Source organism: Bactrocera latifrons, unplaced genomic scaffold (assembly GCF_001853355.1).
Source record: "Bactrocera latifrons isolate USDA-ARS-PBARC rearing strain unplaced genomic scaffold, ASM185335v1 scaffold_47, whole genome shotgun sequence".
In the NCBI taxonomy this organism is placed as follows: Eukaryota; Metazoa; Arthropoda; class Insecta; order Diptera; family Tephritidae; genus Bactrocera; species Bactrocera latifrons.
Window position 1 is genome coordinate 825,277 of NW_017537123.1, and position 22,734 is coordinate 848,010.

At 40.4% G+C, this 22,734-nt stretch overlaps 1 protein-coding gene across 3 annotated transcripts in view; it reads right to left on the minus strand.

Moving 5' to 3' along the window:
- Window positions 1–2,575: 2,575 nt before the first annotated feature.
- The window catches only part of LOC108973251, a 199,276-nt gene continuing 179,117 nt past the window's right edge, over window positions 2,576–22,734 (minus strand). The window contains exons 18-22 of one of the 3 annotated variants that reach the window (XM_018940360.1): window positions 16,120–16,338; window positions 13,472–13,620; window positions 12,951–13,046; window positions 8,975–9,169; window positions 2,576–8,892 (exon numbers count right to left, since the gene is read on the minus strand). In XM_018940360.1, the coding sequence (XP_018795905.1) occupies window positions 8,803–8,892; window positions 8,975–9,169; window positions 12,951–13,046; window positions 13,472–13,620; window positions 16,120–16,338 (749 nt within the window). In that variant the 3' untranslated portion in view covers window positions 2,576–8,802. Of the gene's footprint in view, window positions 8,893–8,974; window positions 9,170–12,950; window positions 13,047–13,471; window positions 13,642–16,119; window positions 16,339–17,916; window positions 19,637–22,734 lie in introns of those variants that run through there. The other 2 variants (XM_018940359.1, XM_018940361.1) reach the window with 2 other exon arrangements.

The window sequence follows — 22,734 nt, forward strand, 5'->3', positions numbered from 1 at the left end:
TTAATAATTAGCGAGACATATTATTGATGAATAAGGTATGCATAGCAAACTGAGTCTTCTACTTACCGATCGGTGTGGAACCTCATTTTTACTAAACTCTCTTTAACAAAAGAATCATTTTATAACAAGAAAGTATTGACCGTCTTTTGCTCGAGGAAACTAATGAAACCCATGAAACCCCTTAAAACCGGCAGCTTCGAGAAATTGCGATAAAGCCATGGCATTATGAAGTAGAATGAACAAGACGCGTCTTTTGCATTGCCCTTGCATACTTTCCGGGGGGTGTTTGCCCCTGCACACTGGTGGCTAGAGAAATAGAAGGCCCTATCGAATCACAGAATATTTGCTTGCAATTGTTATCATCATTTATTATTATTCATAATTTTTTCTCAATAATTTCTCAATGTGTTTTGCCTTAGTTCATTCTGTTGCAGTTCCATACAACATTTAATTTGAAATGAATTACGAATGCATGACATTTCATTATTTAAGTTTTCTTTTTTCGTCAATAACTTAATATTAAGTACACATAAGATTCTTGCACACACATAGATTTCACATTTGGACTTACAGACTAGTTGCTCAGCATGAGAGAATGCTCATTTCATTATTAATTTGTTTGTGTTCTTTGATATTTCGAGGCTTTCCCCACCAAGTTTCAGGGTGTTTAGCTAAATAGTTTGCTTTCTTCAATTTGTAAGTAAGAAATAATGAAAAAATGGTCATGTGACATGCAATAATGATATGAATATTCATTAATAACAACAAATGTTTAGGTACTTTATGATGTGTGACGGTGAGGGGATGCGAAGTGTCTTCATAATTTAATTTTTCCATTTGCTTTTTTTTTATTTCTCGTATAAGTATTCATGATCTCGGTTTAATAAGTGTCATGGGAAAAATGCGGAAATTTGCTTTGACATTTGCTATCAATTTTATTCTGTGCGGGTTTGAAGATTTGTTCCAAGGATTTAGGTTAGCCATAAGTCAACTGAGTGCATTCTTATTAGAGCTCTTGACATTCGACTAACCGGATTAACCGGATAGGGCATTATTCGAATAATAATATTCGGTTCTCAGAATCCGGATAGTCGTAAGACGTCGTCTATTCGATTAACCGCTCATTTTCGACTATCCGATGAACCGTCCGTTGTCGACTATTCGAATAATATGCGTTCAACTTCTACAGATTTTTCCACGTAAATAAGTTCATAGAAATTCTATGGTACATATGCGCACAGTTTTCATTTTCACCAATTTGGAACAACAAAATTCAAAGGCTGCTTGAATTTGAAACGAATTTCATTTATTTAAATATTCGCAACTATTCGAATAGTCGTGGTAGAACAACTTTAGCAATATTGAGACTATTCGGATAACATTAATCGGTTAGAATTCATACGGATATTCGAATAGTCGGTTTTCAGGTTATTCGAATAATTTTAAGAGCCTACTTTCAGGCGCTGCAGTTTTTGATGCTTTGGGCTTAATTTCGTTTACTGTTTTTTGTTTTGTGGCATTGCATAACTCGTATCCGTGTGTGCAAACGGCCAAGTTTTGATTTGCTTAAACATTCATGATTTGTTAATAATTTTATTCTTGTTACATTAGCCTTGCTTAAATCTAGTTTTACTAATTATTTCAGTAATTACGCAAAGTACTATTTGTTGCTCTTAATTTAACTACCAATATTTAGTCTGCTAGTGCCAATTGCAGCGTGTGTCCACACACGTCTATTTTCATAGTAAATTTAATTTTTCTCACATTCTGGTGCATCCTGCTGCCCGCTGCTGCTGCCCCGTGCACCGGTGGCGGGTGGGCGGCAGTCGCCAGGCGCGCAAGGTGCGATGTGTTTTAAATTTTTTCATTCATAAGAATTGGGCGTTTATTTGTTTCTTTGTTCATAAAATTGTCTTTAATTTTATTATTTGTATTTAAATATATTACAAACATACATACATTCAACAACAACATCATTTTGTATATTTTCATAAGATAGGAGTGATCTAGGAAAAGTTTTATGAACTCAACTTTGAATTTTTGTCATGTTTTTTTTGAGGAAATGGGTTTTTTAAACGGAAGAATAATAAAATCCAATCATGATTTTTCTTAAAACTTAATTATAGCACCCCAGATAAGATATTTTACTAAAACTAAAATGCACATCACCAGTTCATAGGTTTCATGTCCAACTTATGCTAACGGTATACGGATTTAAAGCCAACTCGTATTCTCTTCTCTTACTGTGAGGCTTCTACTTCCAGCTCTCAAGTAATTGCTCAAGAAAAAAAAATACATTATTTCTTCAAGTAATTTGACAGCTGCTGACGCTTTGTGAATGATCCACATTAGAAGAGCAAGAGAGAATAAACAAAGAAAATAAACTTAACATAAATATTTTCCTTGCGATTTAAGGAATGTTGTTGATGACTGGTAAATTTTATACATTTCAAAATGAAATATACTTCATAATTATGATTTTAACTAATTTAGGATAAATTTAAAGATTACTTTGAATTTCCTTCAAGAAACAATTGTTGATTTCATGTTTCTTCGCAAAACCTGGTTTGCCATATTCGCATTTTATTAAAAAAAATGTATTAAAAAATAGTGCTGGATTTCTTTAGAGCTGCATACTAGCACAAGAAAATTTACCGCTGAACATTTGCTTGATCTTAAGCGTTTTTTATATAAAGTTTTTACAATTCTTGAGAGCTGGATACTAAGCTTTATAAATAACTGTAAAACGTATAGCAAGAAAGACGTCATGAAAATAGTGTTCCTCGAATGTTATGAAGAGGCAAACAAAATTCTAGTTTAAAAACGTTTTTTAGTAATGGCTAAACTTTTCTTTTGCTTCAACTTTTGTGGGTGAGAAACCGAAAATAGTTTTTGAGCCCTAGAAATAAATGTCACTAATCTTAACTGTTCACTTTGCGGAATCAGGCTCTCCTCAACTCAATGTTGAGATTCTGAAGCGGCATTTCTATGAAGCAGTCTGACTAAATTGTGAAGCTAACAGGGTTCTTTGGATGTTCAAAGACACAAGTTAACCAATAACCACTGGTTGCATTATAATCCATTTCCTTAGTGGCTTCGGTCATCAATTGGTAAATTCAGAACGATTTTAAAGCAAACTGCCTATAATATTTTACAAATAATTATTTTACAAATAAATTCTAGGCGCCGTGAGATTTTCGAAGAATATTTGAAGCTTAATAAAGTTGCTTTAGGTCTCCCCGGCAATTGAATTTTGGCACTTTAAAGGAAAAGTGACTTCGAAATCATGCTTCAATAAAAGAAGGGGATGCATGAAAAGTAATTGCGTGTTCTGGCGTGTCTGTTAAGCATTCAACGTTTTAGGGAGATATTTTAATAAGCTTCAAGATTTGTTAATTTTTTTATGGAATCTTCTAAAGGTCCATAGGTTCATGTAAAGGATTTCGTTATTCAATTAATTTCACAAATAGTTTTGAAAATGGAAAACCTACGATGAATTTATGGAAGGGGGCTTATTTTATACATATGTGGGTCTACAAGCAAAACCCTAAGTTTATTTTTGTACATTTGTACAAGAGTAAAGGTGTAAGTTAACACTCCGCGCGCTCTCTGCAAGTCTAAAATGCCGGGAGTGTGTCTATATCAAATTACAACAACATCTACTTTGGATGCGCTTCGCTTCTTACAAATTGCGTTTCTTAAGTTTTGTTTTTGTTTTTGTTTTCGTTTTTGGTTGTTTGTTTTACTTGCTGAAAAATAAGGCCCGTGGATACACTATAAAAAAGCGAATTCTAAGTACTAAGTTCATCGTTTGGTTTCTAATCGTTTTCGTTCAAATGTCAGCAATTAGATTTGCAATAAGATTTGCTAAAATGCGTTTTGTGGTTCTCAATATTTTCATTTACCTAATTACTTACACGCTAGAAGGGCTTAGCCTTAACCTTAAGCTATTCTGCTGATTTCTTAAGCTAAAATATTTTACTTATTTCTTTTACACTTTGTGTTTTGTTGTAAACATTCACTTGTCAGTTTTGTTCGAAATATCGCAATATTTCTCTGCATCTTGCATGTTCCTTCTTCTTGTTTAACAATTAACATTCAGCTGTGCTAAGGATTCTAAGTGCTGCGAGTTCTTCTAATATCTACTTTGCATATGTTTAGCTTACAACCAGCTCTGTTCCGGCTGCTTTTATTCCTAAGCGCTCTTCAGTAAACGTTTGCCTTTCCATTGGCATTAGCATTACAGTACAGTTGCAATGTGATCGGATGTTCGCCTTTGAGCTGCTGCTCCAATAAATATGTATTCATCCTTCAAAAGTTTCAGCTTTCACAGTGAAACGTAGTCCTTTCATGAAGCTTTGACACTCAAAGCTCCGCCTCTCATATTTACACCATTTCGTAATGCAAGCTGTTTGGCGAAGGGCTCAACAGCCCTCTCACGCGATTTCAATGCATTTTTTTTATTAGTTTTTGAATTGTATTAGATTGTATTTGTAATTGGAAAATGTGTTTGGTAATGTATGCAAGTCTCCAAAAAAATAACATTATCAAATTCTTGTTGTCATTTTTGGTATAAAAAATAGAAAAGTTTATAAACGTTTATATATTTATGGTGGAAAAATTGATATCCATTACTTTATGTAAGTTAGCTTCAATAAATATTTGTTGCTTTTGCAAAAAGTGTTTCAAAACTGCGGACTAAGTTCACATCAAGGTCTGCCTTCTACCGTTGCAGCGTCTACTACGAATGCACTTACTCAAATACAGTTACATACGACTCGTAGATACTATATATTTGTTTTGTTTTGTTTCTTTTTTAAGTAGGAGTTTTGGATATGACTTTTTGCTTTTCGGCTCTTCGGCTTTCATTGTCGCTTCGTTCTAAATATGCTTGTATAGTTGTGTAAATATATTTTTGCTTTTGTGTATATTTATGATTGTTTACCAATATTTAATTATTGTTTTTTTTTTTTGCTTTTTCCTTCCTTTCGAATTGAGTTTTTGTTTTGGTTTTTTTGTGTTATTGTGATTGAGAGAACGTCGAGAGCGCATTTTTAGTAACAGGATTTCTAGTAAGTTATGAAAAAAATGAAAGACGTTCAAAACGGACGATTAATTATTAAAATGATTATTAAAAATTAAGAGAAATGGCCACTCCATCTAAAGAGGTGCCATTCCGCTCCACTGAAATTGAAATCAATGAGAAAAAGTTCTCAGGTGTTGTTCCTTAATGACCAAGGGTATCAGTTCTCAGTACTATTTAAAAACCCTGTGGACTGAGCTGAACTGATGCCGCCTTGCTTTGAGTAAAAAGGCCCTGAGGTTGGGCCAAGAACCAAAAAGAAATTAAATATCCAATTAGAAAAAGATGTAGGGAAAGTAATACTCAAAATCCCGCAAAAGCTGCACAATGTTTCTCATATCTGCTGGAAGCTTTCAAATAATTACCGTTAATGCCTGGAGATCAAAATGCGATTTTAATAGGGCAGCTCCAACGCACATAAACAAGTTTACGCACGCACATTTCTAAGCTGCTTCTGATTGAACTACATTTGTCCACCGCTTCTTCTTCATTCCTCCTCGAAAATATTCTCGTACTTCTTGGTTATACTATATTCTATGATATACAGTTCTTCTATGTCATTTACTTTATCACATCAATTCCGTTTGATGACTTTCCATTGGTATAGCGTTGCTGACTCGTCCCAAATACGTTTGTACTCACGCGATCCAAGTTCCACCAGGCGTTGCTTAGTCCCCAACTGAGACTTGGTACTTTACCTTCAGAACTTGCTATGGAGCTCTATGATGCTGACTAAACCGAAACCGAAACTGAAAATTTGTGAAATGTTAACATTCTGAAATCGCTGAAGATGACGATGTACGAACACACATCGTTCTTTTAAATGTGAGGGTGACGCGAAGTCAATATTATAGTGTTGATGATGCCGTTGATGGCTGATCCCATAAACAGAGATGAAAATGAATTTTTCGACATTCAAGCAAAAGGTAGGGACTGAGTGCGGATCTTTTTGTATTTAATGTTGTATGGCTGCCTTCAAGTGACGGTAAAAACACGTGTTCTTCCGGCTTTGTCTTTATGTTTCGCTAAAAATAGCTATTTGTGCGTTTCTCCGGCGCCGTTGCATTTTCTTTGTCTCCCTTGACTCCTTATAAAGTACACACTCCTTTCCTAGCGCTTCCCTGCTCTACGTCGTCATCACGCCTCATTTTCATTACTTTACTTAACGGTCTATTTCAGCTTCGCGTTCGCTTCACCAGCTCCTTTCAGCCCCGGTGTCCCTAACAACCGCCATACCATGGAAAGGTCCAGCACCATCAGTGCGGAGGCACCACCGGTCGCGTCATGCCACCGAATTTATGTCGCGATTGTGGTTTCTCGACCATGTAGTCTTCATACGTGTAGAGCGGTGTAATTTTTAGGCCCGTTTTTTCGGGTATGATTTTGAATTGTGGCTGATCGGTGCTGACCAACATCGGTCGCTTCATTGAGTGCATGTAGTCAGAATGTGGTGCACCTAGAGGGCGGCGGCTAGACGGTACGTTCATTTTCTTGCACGGCTCGGGTTTGGTATCAACGTTCATTTGGCAGTTTTGGGCTGAATACTTGTTTGGTTTATAGATGGAGAATATGTTATTGATTAGACTGAGTGCTGAATGACCACCGGCGGAGGGGTGAGGTCCACCGGTGGTTGGCTGTTTGGTCTGTACTTCGTGATCTGTGTAGAAGTTGTTATATTTGTATGAGGGAAGACAATCTGCGACCGGGTACACTTTGTGGCCATAGTTGTAGGCGCGGTGGAGGGGCGAGCCAGCTTGTTCAAAAAAATGAAAGTCACCTGAATTGTTGGCGCCATGATGTAGTGAGGAGCCGTCTGGCGCCGACGACTCCACTTGTGGCGGAGACGGCATGCCCTCGAGTAGGGATTTCTTTATCATCATTCGTTCTTGCTCACGATCGTGCATATCGATTGGTTGACCGTTGTTATAGCAACCCACACTGACATTCTTCGCCTTGAGGTTGCTTTGCATATTGCGACGCTGCATATCTAAATCAACGGGACTCGGTGGCTTATCTAATTCGGCCCAATACTTTTCCAAGTCTACATTAAAGTCCTCAAGGTCCATTTCGGTGGAGTCCGAGCACGTGTCATCATCATAACGACTAGGTGGTTGTACTTCCAATAGAGACTTACTACGCGCAGGACGCCTATATTGGGTTGCATAGTGTAAACTTGGTCCAGCATTGGATAGATAGCGCTCGTCTTCGTCTAAGAATTTGTCTTGCATTAGCAGACGTTCTCGTTCATCACGAATGAAATGATCGAGATCGGTGTCGTAGGCCATGGCGCGGCAGTGTAAGTGTTCCTCCTCTTCGGCTGCCGGGTGGTGGCCGGGACAGTGTAGGCGCGAACGCGACCTGGCAATATGGCGCTGTTGCTGGCGGTGGTAGCAATAGTCATCGGCGGCACAACAGCATACAACCGTTGGTGGCGGCGGCGGTGGCTGCTCACACTCACGATCGCTGTGGCGGTCACGTTCATGATCGCGCCCACGTCCCGAGTGTATTGAGTAGCGCGAGGCCGCTGCCACACGCTGGCTACCGCGTTCCCGTTCTTCGACCCAATCGGTTGTGGTGGAGGCGGAGGCGGTATGTAGGTTCCTGTTGCTACCACCGCTGGCGCCAGCGCTATACATGCCCACGGGCGTGCCACGGCTGCGCCATGTACGACGTCCGGCCGCCGCCGTATAGCTCGGATAGATTTCGTCAAGTAGACAATTGGCGCTGGTGCATTGTTCGCGCGCGCAACATGAATGCGGCGCCGGCGGAGGTGGCGGCGTAGACGTCGGCGGTTCGTGAGTCGCATAAGCTAGCGTGCTCTCGTCAAGGCTGCTGCTGCAGTAGTAGCCCGCGGACTTGCGGAAGGCCTCTTGTTTATCGCGGCGCGTTGCGCCCGTTTGCGGCAGTTCGTAGTCCATCACATCGAAGGGTGTTGTCTTAGACGTCGTGGCACTGAACGAATACGATTTGGGCACATTGGTTTTCTTCAATATGGATGTGGTACCACCTTCATAGGACGTGCCACCACTCATCACATAACAACTCTGTGACTTAGGATACTGAAACTCCTTACAGCTGATTGAGCGGTGCAATCCATAGCTGGAAGAACCTTCGCCTTCACCACGCTTGCCCTTACTACCAACATCTTGCGGAGCGTCATCCAAAATATCCTCCACAAAGAACTCATCCTGTTCGCGAATATTGCGAAGCTTACGATATGCTCCATATTTTAGGCAGTCCGGCACATAGTCCTCTTCAAGATCTTCGGAGCGATTAGAATATATATTGTCTGTATACCAAGTGGGGTCAAGTTGTTTCGGTTTCGGTTTAGCTTGTTGCATTCGATCTCGTTTCGATTGACGGTAACTTTCAAAGCAAATGTTTTTCATTCTCTCCAATTTCTGTTCCCTTATGCGTTCCCAGTTCTCCCAATTTTTATCATTTTTACTTCTACTACTGGCAGTGGCCGCATCAAAACCCCCATAGTACTCCTCCTCTGCGCCCCCAGTATAGTCGTCATTGTAATCTATGTTTATATTCTTCATCCCGCGTTCGGCAGGCGGTGCACTGGGTTCGCGACCCAGGTTGCTGTAACTCGCGCCACTACCCCCATTCTCAGAGACTACAATTCTTATTCTACGTTTCGTTTTATCTAAAAGCTTTGATGACAGCGAAGACTTTTGCGGCTTGTCACGCTCAACTGGCGGCTCTTTTGGCTGTCACACCTCTTGCAGGTACTTAACGGGGCAATAGCCCTGACGATTGTCTGCAGAACGCACCATCACCATACCGTTGACCTCGTCGCCAGTCTGCAAGGGTATAAAAGAAAAGCAAAGTATTAGGCCAACGAGGTCTCCTTTGTCTTAAATGCTAGAAATGGCAAAGTTGTACCTGTATAACTATTTGATCCCGCAGAAGCGTCATACTCTCTCCTCGCTCACCATCGGATACTTGCAAGTTATGTGTGACCTGTAACGGCTTCTCGTTGGCATTTAGACGCACACAATATTTGGATGGGAAGTAACCGACACGGCCCAGCAATTTTCCCTGCCACCAGTCTGGGTCCGAGGTATCGATGACGGTGACCTGCCAGCGACATAAATAAATACGCGAAGTTATAAAATAGCGAAAAGAAGATGCATTAAGGGAGGATGACACAGTCTACACTTTTAATTTGAAATATATTGAATGTGGGTCAATCCGCACTGACTTTAAGGTATAATACTAAATACGCTTCGCCACAAAGACTTTTCCTATTTCACCTTCTATCTCTTTGTTTTGGCGCTTTAGATGGAAAAGGTTTTCCATGTTTCAATAACTATCCGCACTTGTAGCAATTAATATAAGGCCTTGAAAATTCTCTTATTTTTATTTTATTTCCCTCTCCTTCCCGAACCGAACCGAATTCAATGCCAACATCCTTCGTTTAAGTGTAAAAGTATAATATTTGAAATCAACATCAAAGCAAAACTGCCTTTGGCACCTGAGAGTTCTATAAAACCACTAGATGGCAGAGCTTCGCTATTGAGCCACTTGTGCAGCAACACAGACACACACACACATGTGCGCACATACTAGCATTAACGGTTCATAAACAAAGCGGAGAAGTGGCGCGAAAGCGCAAACGGCCGGTTTTAAAAGCGCCCAGTGAAGCGATTAGCCATCAATCGTTTGAACACCAACACCTGCACATAAATACACCAACAACGGCGAACATAAGGGGCGGCAAGTGCACCAGCTTCCTAGCTTCCCAGCTTGCGTATGTGTGTGAGTGTAAACGCGCGCTTCTATCGCCAACCGATCTAATTGACGTGCCTTTAATTCTAATCAAGAGCGCCCGAAGCAACTACACACAACAACAACAACAACAACAATAAAGAAGACAAGAAATTGTTCGCAGCTGCAGCAATTACCCGCCAAGGTCCTACAAGGTCCTCTCTTACAAATTCCAATCGCCGCAGCAGCGTTCTTTTCTCCTTCTCGTTTGTTGTTGTTGTTTGCGTTTGTTCGCGGAATCACGAATTTGTCTAGCCCTGCAGCATGCACTTGCTCATCGATTTGTGTTATTACGCTGTGTTCGACGCCGTTATGCTGTCCTTGTTGTTATTGTTGGTCCATCGGTATTGTTGCCACCTTGCTGCAATGCCACATTTCGGTTTTGCGTCTTTTGTATGCTTTCACATCTTCCTTCCGTTCGTCACTCTTCCACAGGCACTCGCACATCCCTCTTCGTCCATATTAACCGGCAAAGAGCTGCGGGACGGCTGTTGTCGGGCGCAGCAATCAGTTTTCGCTCAAATAAGTTTCCAACGGCGTTCAATAAACAAACAACGAGATTCCTGTTAGCAACGGAATCCATTGTTATTGTTGCATTGCTTTGCTTTTCACATGCAACAATACAAATACAGTTTGTTTTTGTGGTACTACATTGATAATCTACAGAGATGGATGACAATCGATTTTGGGTTAGTACTCTTTTATTCCCTGTGGGAGAGTCTGTGTGGTGGAAAAGTACTTCCGAGTTTTCTAAAGAAATGTTCAATAATATTGAAAGATCGTTCTTCGGACGATCGAATCCGATTCAATAGGGACAAAATTAACCAGACGGGGAGGTCGGACTATCGTAACATTGTTTGGTATACTAATTGTTTTGAAGCCTATTCCATATAGTTGAAATGCTGGGACTATTAACTGCAAATGTTCATCAAGAGGTTTATTGGGAAGCAAATCTGAGTGAAAATATTCTAGAGTTACTATTACGAGAGACAACTATTCAATGGTACACCTTTCTATAAAACGGCAGGAGGTGCTGGCGCGGGCACACTCTTGGGACAAAGTATGGATATTTAGAGTTCTTTAGAATCGACGATTAACACTCAGCGTTCTTACTGGCGTCACTGGAATATCAGAAGGATCAGTGAAAATCATTTGGGGCTAAGAAAAGTGAATGCACGATTGGTTCCAATATCACTTAATTTTTTTGAAAACCAGCATGGCGTTATCGTGTGTGAAAAAATGCTTTTCGACTTTCAGGATGTCATGAAACGTGTTATTACTAGCGATGAGTTTTGAACCTATGCTTACGTCTGGGAAACAGGCGATCAATCTGCCGAATATCGTGGCAAAGATGAGCCGAATTCGAAAAATCAATGTTATGTAGACAGTTTTCTTCGATTATCGAGGAATTCACTCTGAATTCCTCCCGACCGGCCAAATTGTCAACAAGGAATACTATTTGGGTGTTATGCATCGTTTGTGTGAAGATGCTCGTAAAAAGAGGCCGGAATTATGGGTCCAAAACTCATGGTTTTTGCACCACGATAATGCATTGAATCTTCGTGAGTTTTTTGCCAAATTTTCAACCAAACTATTCGACTGATTTAGCACCTTGTAACTTCTGGCTGTTCGCTACGCTCTTTGAAGGCTATTCTGGAAATTTACTCTAACAACTGTTTCGACAATTGGACAAAATGTTGGTAGAGATGTATTAGGGCCAAGGCCGATTACTTTGAGAGGGCCGACTTAGCTTTGAGAAGAATAAATTAAGAATTTTACAAAAATGACAAAGTCTCACAATTTTTTGTTCACATATATATATGCACACGACCTGGCTTTTTTTGGAGATACTTGTGCGGGTTCTCTTTACACATTAAGCAAGCATTTTTCATTAAAGTATCAAACCGACTATCATTTTTAAATTCGAGCCGCGTTCGTTTCATTTTCTTTTATTTCTGAATTTTTCATGATTTGTATTTTGCTCACTTTATTGTTTTACTGAATATTTCGCTTATTTTCGCTGATAATCGCCCGGTGAATCGCAACCAGCCCTGTAGGAAAGTCTGCGGTGATTAAGCAGAACTTTTATTAAAAACTTGTGTCTCTCCCTCGTTTCGGAATTTTTCAGAAAAATTGCTGCTTTTTAATCGATTTACGTTCTCTTGGTTGCGCGGACGATGTGGAAATCCATGGGCCGCAGAGTTATGCGCCGTTAGCACAGCTGCAAACCTGAATGTTGCATGCAACATTTGGCAACTTTACGCAACTTTAAATATTACATGATTGACTTGAATCACCGCGCCGCAGAATAAATTCATTTGAAGCCATAAATAAACTTACAAATATCTGAGCTAAAGCCAGGCAGAAAAACGCACGGAAATAATTGTTATTGCTTTGCTTGCCAAAACGCTGCCGTGTTTATCCATTTAATGAAATATGCTTTCGCCCGACCACATGTGAATTTATATTAAAACATATTAGCTTTATTTATGACAGAGCAATTTGTTTCCATATTCGTTATCGATAAGGCAGCTACTGTTACAATTTGCAACCAACCGAATTATTTTCATTTTTTGTTAATATTCGTTGATTCGGAAAGGACCTCCGATAAATTTCTGCGGAATTGAGAAAAGTAATTTTTTTTATTTAATCCTCAGTTTTTAATTTCTACTGAGCGAGTTATGCTAAACGTTACTTTGTTTAATTTTGATTGAGCGTCTTAGGACTTGATGCTTATAAACATTCAAATCAGGCCAAGTAACCAATAATAAGAGTCGCGCCAACTTTATTTAAGAGCCTGCTTATAGAATCATGAAAAAAATTCCGCTAACTAGAGAAGCGGTTTCAACCATAAGATGACCATGAGACCATAAGCTAAGAAGGAAAAAATTAGGAAAGACTATATAAGGCTATATCTCTCTATATGCACGGTTTCTTGGAGCACGGCAACAACCAGACCGCGATGGCATGATAAACAGATAGCTACCCACCTTACGGAAGAAATTTTTCGGCCATTGCAGATTAAGTAATTATCGAGATGAAAAGGAAATACGTTTGAAACAGAAGTAGTCAAAATTAATGGTTCACTTACCTTGTAACCAGCCTTCAGGTCTAACTCATCAGCGTGGCGCGCTTTAAAATTGTACAGAATCACATACAAATTCGTTGGCAATAAGCGGTGAGATTTCTGGCAAAAAGAATTCAGAAAGTTATCACTTTAATGCTTTTCCAATGTCACAATTTCTGACCAAAGAAAACTCAAATAAGTAAAAGATTCAGAGATTAAAAAAACAAATAAAATAAAGAAATAAAAAAAACATTAATTGTTAAGAAACAAATACTTTTGTGACAAACTGTTCGTTAATCCGTTGAGTACGTCTGTGGTACATAGAGTGGAATGGGTGTATTCACGATGACTGTCACACAGAAGTTATCAACTTTCACTGCGAAACACTACTCGCGTTGGCATTATCCTTCAGCACGGATGCTTGGAGCGCATGCCAGCTGGTGTGAATACCCCCATCGCGGCGCCATTAATTTACCGAACAAACCAAACAAATGGACAATCACACTGAAGAGCAACCGAATCGAAAAGAACTGAAAACGAAATACCTGAAATTGCCTTACTGGTGAGGGGCACGGCGAGGTGCTCGCCGACGACTGCGACTTCTCCATCTCGTCCGGCAGGTCGACGCTGCCGCCGCGCATGCCGCGCGTGGCATATAGCAGCTTGCGGCCCTGGTGTGAGGGGCTGGAAGGCGCTGTAAATGCACGTTTGAATGCTGCATTAAATTTGTTTCAAATGGAGGGGGGAGGGGGTGGTTGGGGATATATGGAAGGTGGAGAGGGCGAGGCGAGTTGTCGGGTGGGCGGTGTGACGATCGAGCAGAGCGTGTGCGGGTGGCAAATGTTGTGGGCCCATATGTGCGTGTGTGTGGTTGCAAGTGAGCGGGTGTGTGTGTTAGGTTGTTGGCATTGTTGTTGTTGTTGTTGTTGTTGATGTTGTTGTTGCAATCGTTGGCAGGCGATGGGGGTGTGAGTACGTGTGGATGTCGATGCAGTCAGCAAAGTTGTTGGAAGAGAGAGGAGAAGAAGAAGAAAAAACGAAAGGAAAAGGAAAACAAAACGAAATTAAACGAAGGCACACGCACAAAGTGCAAAAGACTCAATTTTGTTCAGAAATTTAATTCAATTTCGCTTGCAACTAATAACTGTTTTTGCAATTCGCTAATTATTTGCGCCAATGCTACTTAAAGTTGAGAAGAAATTACCTTCGGCATACACCGTTACTCATGTACATGTGTCTCGTGTGGCGTGTGTTGTGTGGCGCAAGCAAAGGTGAAAGGGCTCTATGCTTGTGTGTGCTGGTGTGTGTGTGTGAAAGCAATTCAGTTGGATTGCAATTAAAATGAGCGGCGTGAATGTACAGATGAGCGATTCGAAATTAAAATTGCAATTAAATCGACATGATTACATATACATATATAGGTGGAAGCGCTAGCTACCAGCGCGAACGCTTTTAAATTGATTTTCATATATATTATGTAACTCAACTCAACAACGGAACGCTTAAACGGTATGTATATACTTACATATAGGTATATTATATACTTTAAGCTACTTAGATCTGTTATAACGGTATAATAAGTAGTTGTTATATATGTAATTTACCAACGAACAAACTAGGAACGCAACAAAATACTTTCAACTACAATCGCCGAAGTGTTCGCAAAGACTTTCTACATGTCAAATGACTAACGGTGTTGCATAGATTATTTACAGATTTTTCCGCATAAGATTTGGTGAAATGAACTTGCATGTCGGACATCACAAAATGTGGATATATATGTGTGAGTACTTGCGCAGTTAGTTGAACGCCAGTTCTTTTTTTTTTCTATTGTAATATTTCGGCCAAATTTCAGGGCTATAGGGTTTGTCCGGAAAGAAATAGGAACGGGTCGATTTAAAAAAATTATTCAACTAATCGTTACAATTCTTTAAAAACTTTCAAGATAGGCTCCTTCTGCGTCGATGCAGCGCTACCAGCCCGATTTCCAAGCATTGAAGGTGTCACGGAAGGCATTCTCCGGAGTAGCCTTGAGAGCCGAGGTACAAGGGGCTTGGATTCCCTTTCATCAGCCTTTCAAGAAACAAAAAAATATCAAAAGAGACAATGAGCATCGTTTTCACCTTGGATTTGCTCATTCTTCCGGTATTTATTAACAAACTCTTCACGGCCTTCCAAAAAGGCGTGATGCTCCAAAGCACACTACATTTTGCTATACCAAAATCGGGCTAAGCCTGCTGTTGTCGCAGATTTAATGAGTTTCACACAGAATTTAATAGCGTACCGCTCCAATGATCGCTGAATTTCGGCTTGCGCCACTCGGAGAAACACGTCGCGCGAAAATATTTGTCCTTACTCTCCAGGTGCTCGGAGACAAGTGACTAGCCGCTCCGAAGAACAGTCGCGGCGGAAGAAAATGAGTCCTATTACTTTCCGAATAAACCCTATGTATGGAAAAGCGAGCGTTTAGGGGAATTCGACCTCTTGCAAAAAATATTTGAGGTCGGAATAAGATCGGAATTGTATTACGAATACTCTCTGGAGAACGCTCGACAACTTCAAAAAATCATAGTTCATTTGGCTCCGTTTGGCTCCAAAAACATGTAAGAACAAGAGGTGAAATGATCACAACAAGGCGCTTGAATTGCTCTGTCGCCGCCTAGCACGCTGTAGCTTGTTCTAAAAGGATAACCGTCAAATTTCGCTGCTGAACGAAATTAGCGCGTATTAACTAAGCTTTTGCTAAGCCTTCTTGTTCAGTTCAGTAGGAATATAGTTTTCAGTCGACAATTTTTCGTTTCTATGCTCATATAATTTTTATTGGCGTTGGAGCCCTGTGGCTCCGGACTTGAATTTGTTGGTCACCTCTATTCAAGAACTGACTGCTACCTAGTGGTTAGTGGTGTTCTTGAAGGTTTTGACAGAAAAGAATTACCGATCCTGATTAAATGGAGATTGGAAGTAAAAGTAAGCGACGGACCAGTGCTTCGAAATCCCGTTTTGGCCACCAAAGGCGAATAGTTGGTGGGTTGGGTTTGCAAATTTTCTAGGTTAGGTAGCCTATTTGGTGCGGTCGGAGCTAAAATTGTGTTGTTGAGTTCGCAAGCACTTGGCATTCAGATATGCACGTGTTGCTGTGTGTGGCTGTCGGGTGTGCGTGTGTGTGTGCGCCAGGGCGCAGGTGTGTACTTACAATGCAAACGGCTATTGTTCGATGGCGGTGTGTTGTGCTCCAAGTGGCCGCCGGATCCGCCGTGGTAATATACACTGCCGCCACCAACAACTGTTGTTGTGCCGATGACCGGCTGCTGGCGCCGACGAATTTGGCCGTGCAGTTCCGTCGATTCCGGCGAGTCCAAGCTCAGCGATTTCATGCGCAAATTCAGCTTTTGCCGACGCGGCGAGTGCGGTGCTGTTGTTGTTGTTATTGTTGTTGGTGATATGCCATAAATGTATGCGTTTGTGGCGACCGATGTTAGTTGTTATTGTTGTTGTTGTTGTGTCGGTTGGAGGCGGTTGGAGGCGGTCGGGTCAAATCGCGTCAAATTGTTGAGAAATTTAGTAGTACCGGTTTGTTGTTGTTGTTGTAAGCATAATACGACAATAGCCATGCGAATGCGACGTTGTGTTTTATTGTTGTTGTTGTTTTTATTGTACAACATGTCGTTTGATGAATATTTGATGATGAATAGATTTAGAATTGGTTTCGAACACAAACAATGTTGAAGAAAAATTTGTTTCGAAAAAATGCATTAATTTTCCATTATTTGAACAATGCAAACAACTTACAACTAATATCAGAACAACTAGGCAGTAAGTAGTATTGCTAAATATTATGCTTAGGTAATAAAGTGGGAAACATTTAGTGAGCAAAGCGGTTGGAAAGTCTTTTCTTTTCTTCATTTCCAATTCGGTGTAGGTGTGGGTGTGGGTGTGGGTGAGTTGTGTGTGCACTGAGGTTGCCAGCCGATAAAGCAGATCTGTGGGCGTGATTGAGGGGCTTGGCAAGCTCATAGCGTGAGTTGAATAATTTAGATTTCCGATTGGATTTTCAAAAGGTTTCAAACTGCATAAAGGGTGTCTTGTGTTTACCGTTATAGTAAGTTTTTAAAGAGTGTTTAAAGGAACAAAACGTGCAAGAACACAAACAAAAGCATAAATCTACACATCCGTTGCGCCTCTAAGTTGGCGTGTGCTGGGTGCATGACATTGAGGCTCTGTTTCTAGCGGCCGCCTGCCTAAATTGTGCTTTATATTGACATTTCGTGCAGGCTTTATGGTGGACACTGCTACACAGGCACTAACACATACAACTCAAGGGCCGCTCAGGTGCCATTTCTGCGCACTTTCACTACATAATTGCAAGATAATGAAATTTGGTGGCAGGAAGGTGGGACTGTGGAATGGTTTAAACTTTAGAAAAGATAATATGGATATATTGAACAAAATAGAACAAACACGAAGACGGACACACGATTTTCAGCTGTGCTTTTTTCAAATTTGAGAAACTATACGCGGCCCCTTACTTCACAGATTTCACTCTCATATTTATATATTTCCTTTTGTTATTGGTGAAAGTCGTTAATCAAACCAACAACTCCTTTAGCCTTTAGCCTTCATTTGACCCTCACATGTGCAATGAACAAGCAAATATTTACTTAGGCGGTGTCGTTTGCATGCCAGGCTCCTCGGCTTTCGCTGACGACCCGCTTTGCATGAATGGCCCACAGTAACTCTTTCATTTTGAAATTACGAACTCAATTAACTATGAGACTAATTTATTAAAGCGCCATGAATAAATCATCTCAATCGGCGTTGTTCGCTGCGACAGAGTTGCAATTGGTTACTTCGTATGAATAATTTAGCTGTCGCGTGCGCTAAAAACACAGAGCACACAAACAACAATGCAAGTGTGAAGTCAGAAAAAGTACTTTTTTTACATTCGCCGAGTTGCCATGTGTTGGCAAAATATTTGTGCTCAAATAAAATAGAAAATAAATAAAACAGCAACAGATGTTTACCTTGGATGTGTTTAATAAACAATATTTTATTTAAGTTTCATACAACACGCACACATAAGCTGCTAAAATAATACAACAACAACACGTAATTATGCATAATTTGTGCAATTTAATTATTCTAAAGTTTAACACACTGAAAAATTCACTGGAAACAAGCAACAACACAACTAAAAGTATAATGAGTGGGAACAATGGCGATGACAAAAGAACCGTTATGCTGCATAAATTATACGAAATCACTGAAAATGAAACACTAAGTCGCGATAATTAACGGGACCTACGGAAATCACCGCCGAGCACAATTAAAGCTTATTAAGCGCTATAAATCAGATCTAGCCGGATTACACGGAAAGTGCAACAACAAATGATTAATACAATATTTAACTGGTAATACAACAGCAAGTGTGTCATGCACGCTGAATGCAGTCACATTTCGTGTTTTAAATCGGAAAAGTAACGGAAAGCAAAAAAGTCGAAATTATACAATGTGAAATTGAAGAAACTAATTACGAATACTATCCTTAAAAATTCTTTTGCGATTCGCGATAAATGGCATGATTCCTGGCTGCCGAATACTCTCGGATGTGGTTAACGGTAATTATTTTACAGCCTACTATTTTAGCCACTTCACCTGAACTTAACCTATCGACTTACAATTAAACCGTATCTCCCTAAAAACTTTTTCATTCTTCATTTAATTAACTAGGTTTAAGAATACAAAAACTATTTCAGTATTTAATGGAACACTGTGCAACACATTGTATGAAATCAAAACAAAACCAATTCTTACTAAGTTTTGATAACCTAGCTTAGGTTTACTGGTGCTTGTAGTCGACAGTAAAAGCGCTGCACGATAGTTGAATTGAAAAGCACACAGCTGTAGGCTTACTGGAAGTAAATATTTCCTGGAGCCCAGGGAGTTTTAAAAAGGAATTTTGGAAATGGGAGAAATGAGACACGCATAGCAAAACTCATTTCAGCTTCCGAGTTTTCGAGCAAAATTTATGAAACTTACACACCCTTCAGCTATTGAATATTTATTAAATCAAGTTTACTCGGAATTGGTTGCACAGTGTTTCTCGCTGTAGTCCTCGCTTAAACCTATATAATTAACAGTTATTATTGCTGCCACTGAGGCAATAAGTTTTGATTAAATCTTACTTAAATATATCAACTTGGTGAAAGAGGTTCATTGAACATTCATTAGGAGAGGTCAGAAGGGCGGATGCACTTGGGCTTTTACACGTAAAGTTAAGGTAATATTACGAGAACTTAAAATAGCAATAAAAAGGTTTTAAACAATAGCGATGCGGCCAGGAGCATGGACCGCTCCACTTCACTTCAAATCCAATTCAACGAAATCCTCGAGTCGGCTTAACGGTTGCCAGCCATGTTGCAGTGATGAAAGCCTTGAGCCTGCTTCCACTCATAACACTCTTCCGCGTTCCCTTCTCAGAACTCACTTTAGTTGCACACGTTTCTTTCTTGTTTTGGCCGTAGCTATGCCGCCGCTTCTGCCGCTTTCACTGGGCGCCGGCGTGGCTCTGCTGGCGGCGGCAAGCTCACTCAGCGAGGAGACGTCAGTGGGCGCTTGCTCGCTGCTGCCACTTTGGCTGTTCTTGAGGATTTTCTTATTCAGCATAAGCGGTTCGCCGAGTGGGCGCGCTGGACTTGGGCTGGTGCCTGCAACTAAAGAGAATGATTGCAAAATGCATCAGTAAAACTTGCTCTCTCGCGCAGATAGCACGCCTCATTTGCTTTGCTCGAGGAATATCTTTGTGTTAGTAATCCATTATTATATTTGATGAGGAACTTCTTTAAAAGCCTGGTTTGTTAGTTGCTGTTAGTCGAGGTTTTAGTATCGATTTGCTTAAATATTCCAATCTTAAGACAACCGTAGCTTCTTAAAAATACTGCGATCTCGTTTAATGTACGTGAAGTTCTGAAACAACAATTTCAGAACTCTATCAATACAAATCTCCCGAATATCAATTGGGAACACACCGCGATGGACTTCATACATGTATGTAAGCCGTTGCAAAGGTCTAACTTACTTCCCCATTTCCACACTTCCCAAACTGAAGTTCACAAATTATTGTGAACACGACCTTATCTGCTGAATGCAACAAATTGGATATTAAATCATTCGAGACACATTCTATTTGTGGCGAGAAATCAATAATTCCCGAAATACTTGTGGCCTAAAACTGTGAGTCAGGGTCAAAAACAAAAAAACAACAAAACAACAAAAGGTCCACGAAATAGCCGTGCATTTTCGCTTCGATGGGACAGCCTGCCGGCGTGACTGACGTCCCGATGCGACAGCGTATCAGTGAAAATAAGACAAGGGCGAAAGCAACAAACACAAGAAATTCGTGGAGCGGCAATAAAATCAATGAGCGAGAATAAATACACGCACTCAAGGCGAAAAATGATAGCAAAAACGTCAAAAAGAAGAAGCGTAAAACAGCATGAACATGAACATGAACATGGACACGCCGATGTGCAGTCTGGCAGAAACTCGCTGGCACAAAAAGCGAACCGAAACAATTTCCAAATTCGTGCGTGTCCAAAACTTTTTTACGAGCACACAAGCAGCACACAACCACATATGTGCACATGTGTGTGTGTGTGTGTATGTACAGTATTCACAAGTGTGTGAATGTGTGTGCTCAGCCGTTGGCAGCCGCTCTTACTAGACGCGTCGCAAAGCTTTAGCGCAAATAACGGTAATAATAATAATATCACTTAATACTAGTCATAATAACGGTTGTTATAATAATGCCAATAACGGTAAAAGTGAGAAAGTAAAACCGGAGAGTGTTCGCTAAAATAGAAAACAGTTGGCCTGCTAGAGGTTACTCATACGACCCAGTGGCCGACTGCGTTTGTGCAGGAAACACTATAGCGAATTCTTAAACGTTACTGCAATCTTCTAGCACGCATTCTTCCTTGATAAAAAAATAAATTTTTAAAATTCTTCCAAACGAAGGACGGTGTTGCAAGCAGAGAACCAACTTACTATCCCAGATTTATGTGGCCAACGAAATTTAAGAAATGTTTACAAATTCAAGGAAGAGAATGTGGCGCTTTGCAGTAGTCTTTTGTTCGTGGAAATTATATATGCGAAAACCGGTGATCACTGCCATTAACGAGCTAGGCGCTTATGCTTCACTATTTACAACCACAACAATAACAAGTTTGTTATAGATTTTTTGCGCCAACTTCATAGAAATGAGTCTTTTGTTTCTCTCGCTTACAAAAAACAAAAAAATTACAATAACAATAACAAAGACAATCACCGACGCCGCGTAAATGCATTTTGGTGCATACAATTACGGAAATATTTAGGAAACGAGTTGCGGAAGCGGAAATGATTGTGGTGGAGTTAGCGTTTCGCCGGGAACAACGGAATGGGGACAGACACGACCAGCTAAAAAACGACGGGAATAAGCAGAAAGCATGAGGAAAAAAATTTAAAAAGGCAGCAAAAAATTATAAAAATTTGCAACAGACTACGCGCTTCGAGAAATGAGTATGTTCCGGATGGCCACTAAGGACGCGCGCCCACATATTTATTACCATTTACCAGGATTTTTCTTTCGCATTTCTCATTTGTCTACACACGCTTTTCATTGCAAATTGGTGGAAGTCCCATTCGAAATAATTCCCATAAAAGTCGAGGCAGGCGATGGGCGCGTTGCATTAAATGAAATTAATTGACGCACTCACATTAAATTAATCAGCGGAATTCAAGGGCGAGCGAAACGAGTTGTTCATTCAAAGCGCCAGGCAAATAATTCAAATGCTCCGTCTGCGCTCTGCGAAGGCTCAGGCTTCACACGCCTCTTTGGCTGCCATAATAAAGTTTTAAAAATGCTTGTCTCTTCTTCGTTTTCCACTTTTCCTCGCTTTTCACGCTTTCCAGCTGCTTTTATAGCATCGCAGATTTACTTTTGTTAATGTGGCGCCCTGTTAGCGCTCACTTTCTTGGTGTTGTTGTTGAGTGTTCTTTTCGGCGAGTTTATTTATATAAAGTTGGAACGTAAATACTTCTATGCACTCTCGGAACTTCCGAGAACTTCGTCTAAACTGAGCACAATGTGGAGGAGTTTGAATTAGAGCGATCGCTGTCGTTGATTACAATCGCGCTTCTTGGCACGTAGAGGCTGCTTTAACCGGGAAATTTAAACAATTGTGGTTCTCGTTGCCTGGTACTTCAAAGAGTACAGAGTTTATTTTCAATCCTGACACCTTGACCTTGAGCGACCAGCGATGTTACATTCTTAAAAATGTGTTCGAAACTATTGATGCGACTTCAGGTTCGTATAAAAGGCGGGTGGGGGTAACGTTGGTCTCATTGCGTTCATTCACTCAGTAAAAACAGCCGATTCACTTTGTGTGTTCAGCTGACAGTTTTAAAATAAGTAAAATAATCACGTGGCAGAGGGAACACCAACAAAACATGGTAAAGCATAATGCAAATGTAGCGAAAGGCAGTGAAGTTCGAAAGGAGTATATTAATCCATAAATTTGCTCCCACCCTCAAGCAGTTCCACAGAAAAGAACAAAACTCCTCAATGAAAAGAGGAAAACAATAGCAGGAAAACAAAGGCAACGGCGCCTCACCCCTTAGGGCCTTTTATTGCCACAAGTTATGATGTGGTTGTTTTATAAGCCTTGTTTACATTACGAGAAGGACGCAAGTTGGCGAACACGAACTCAAAAGCGGAGCGTAAAACACAAGCAACACTTCTCTGTTCGCTGTAGGAAGGGCGCAAGCCGCA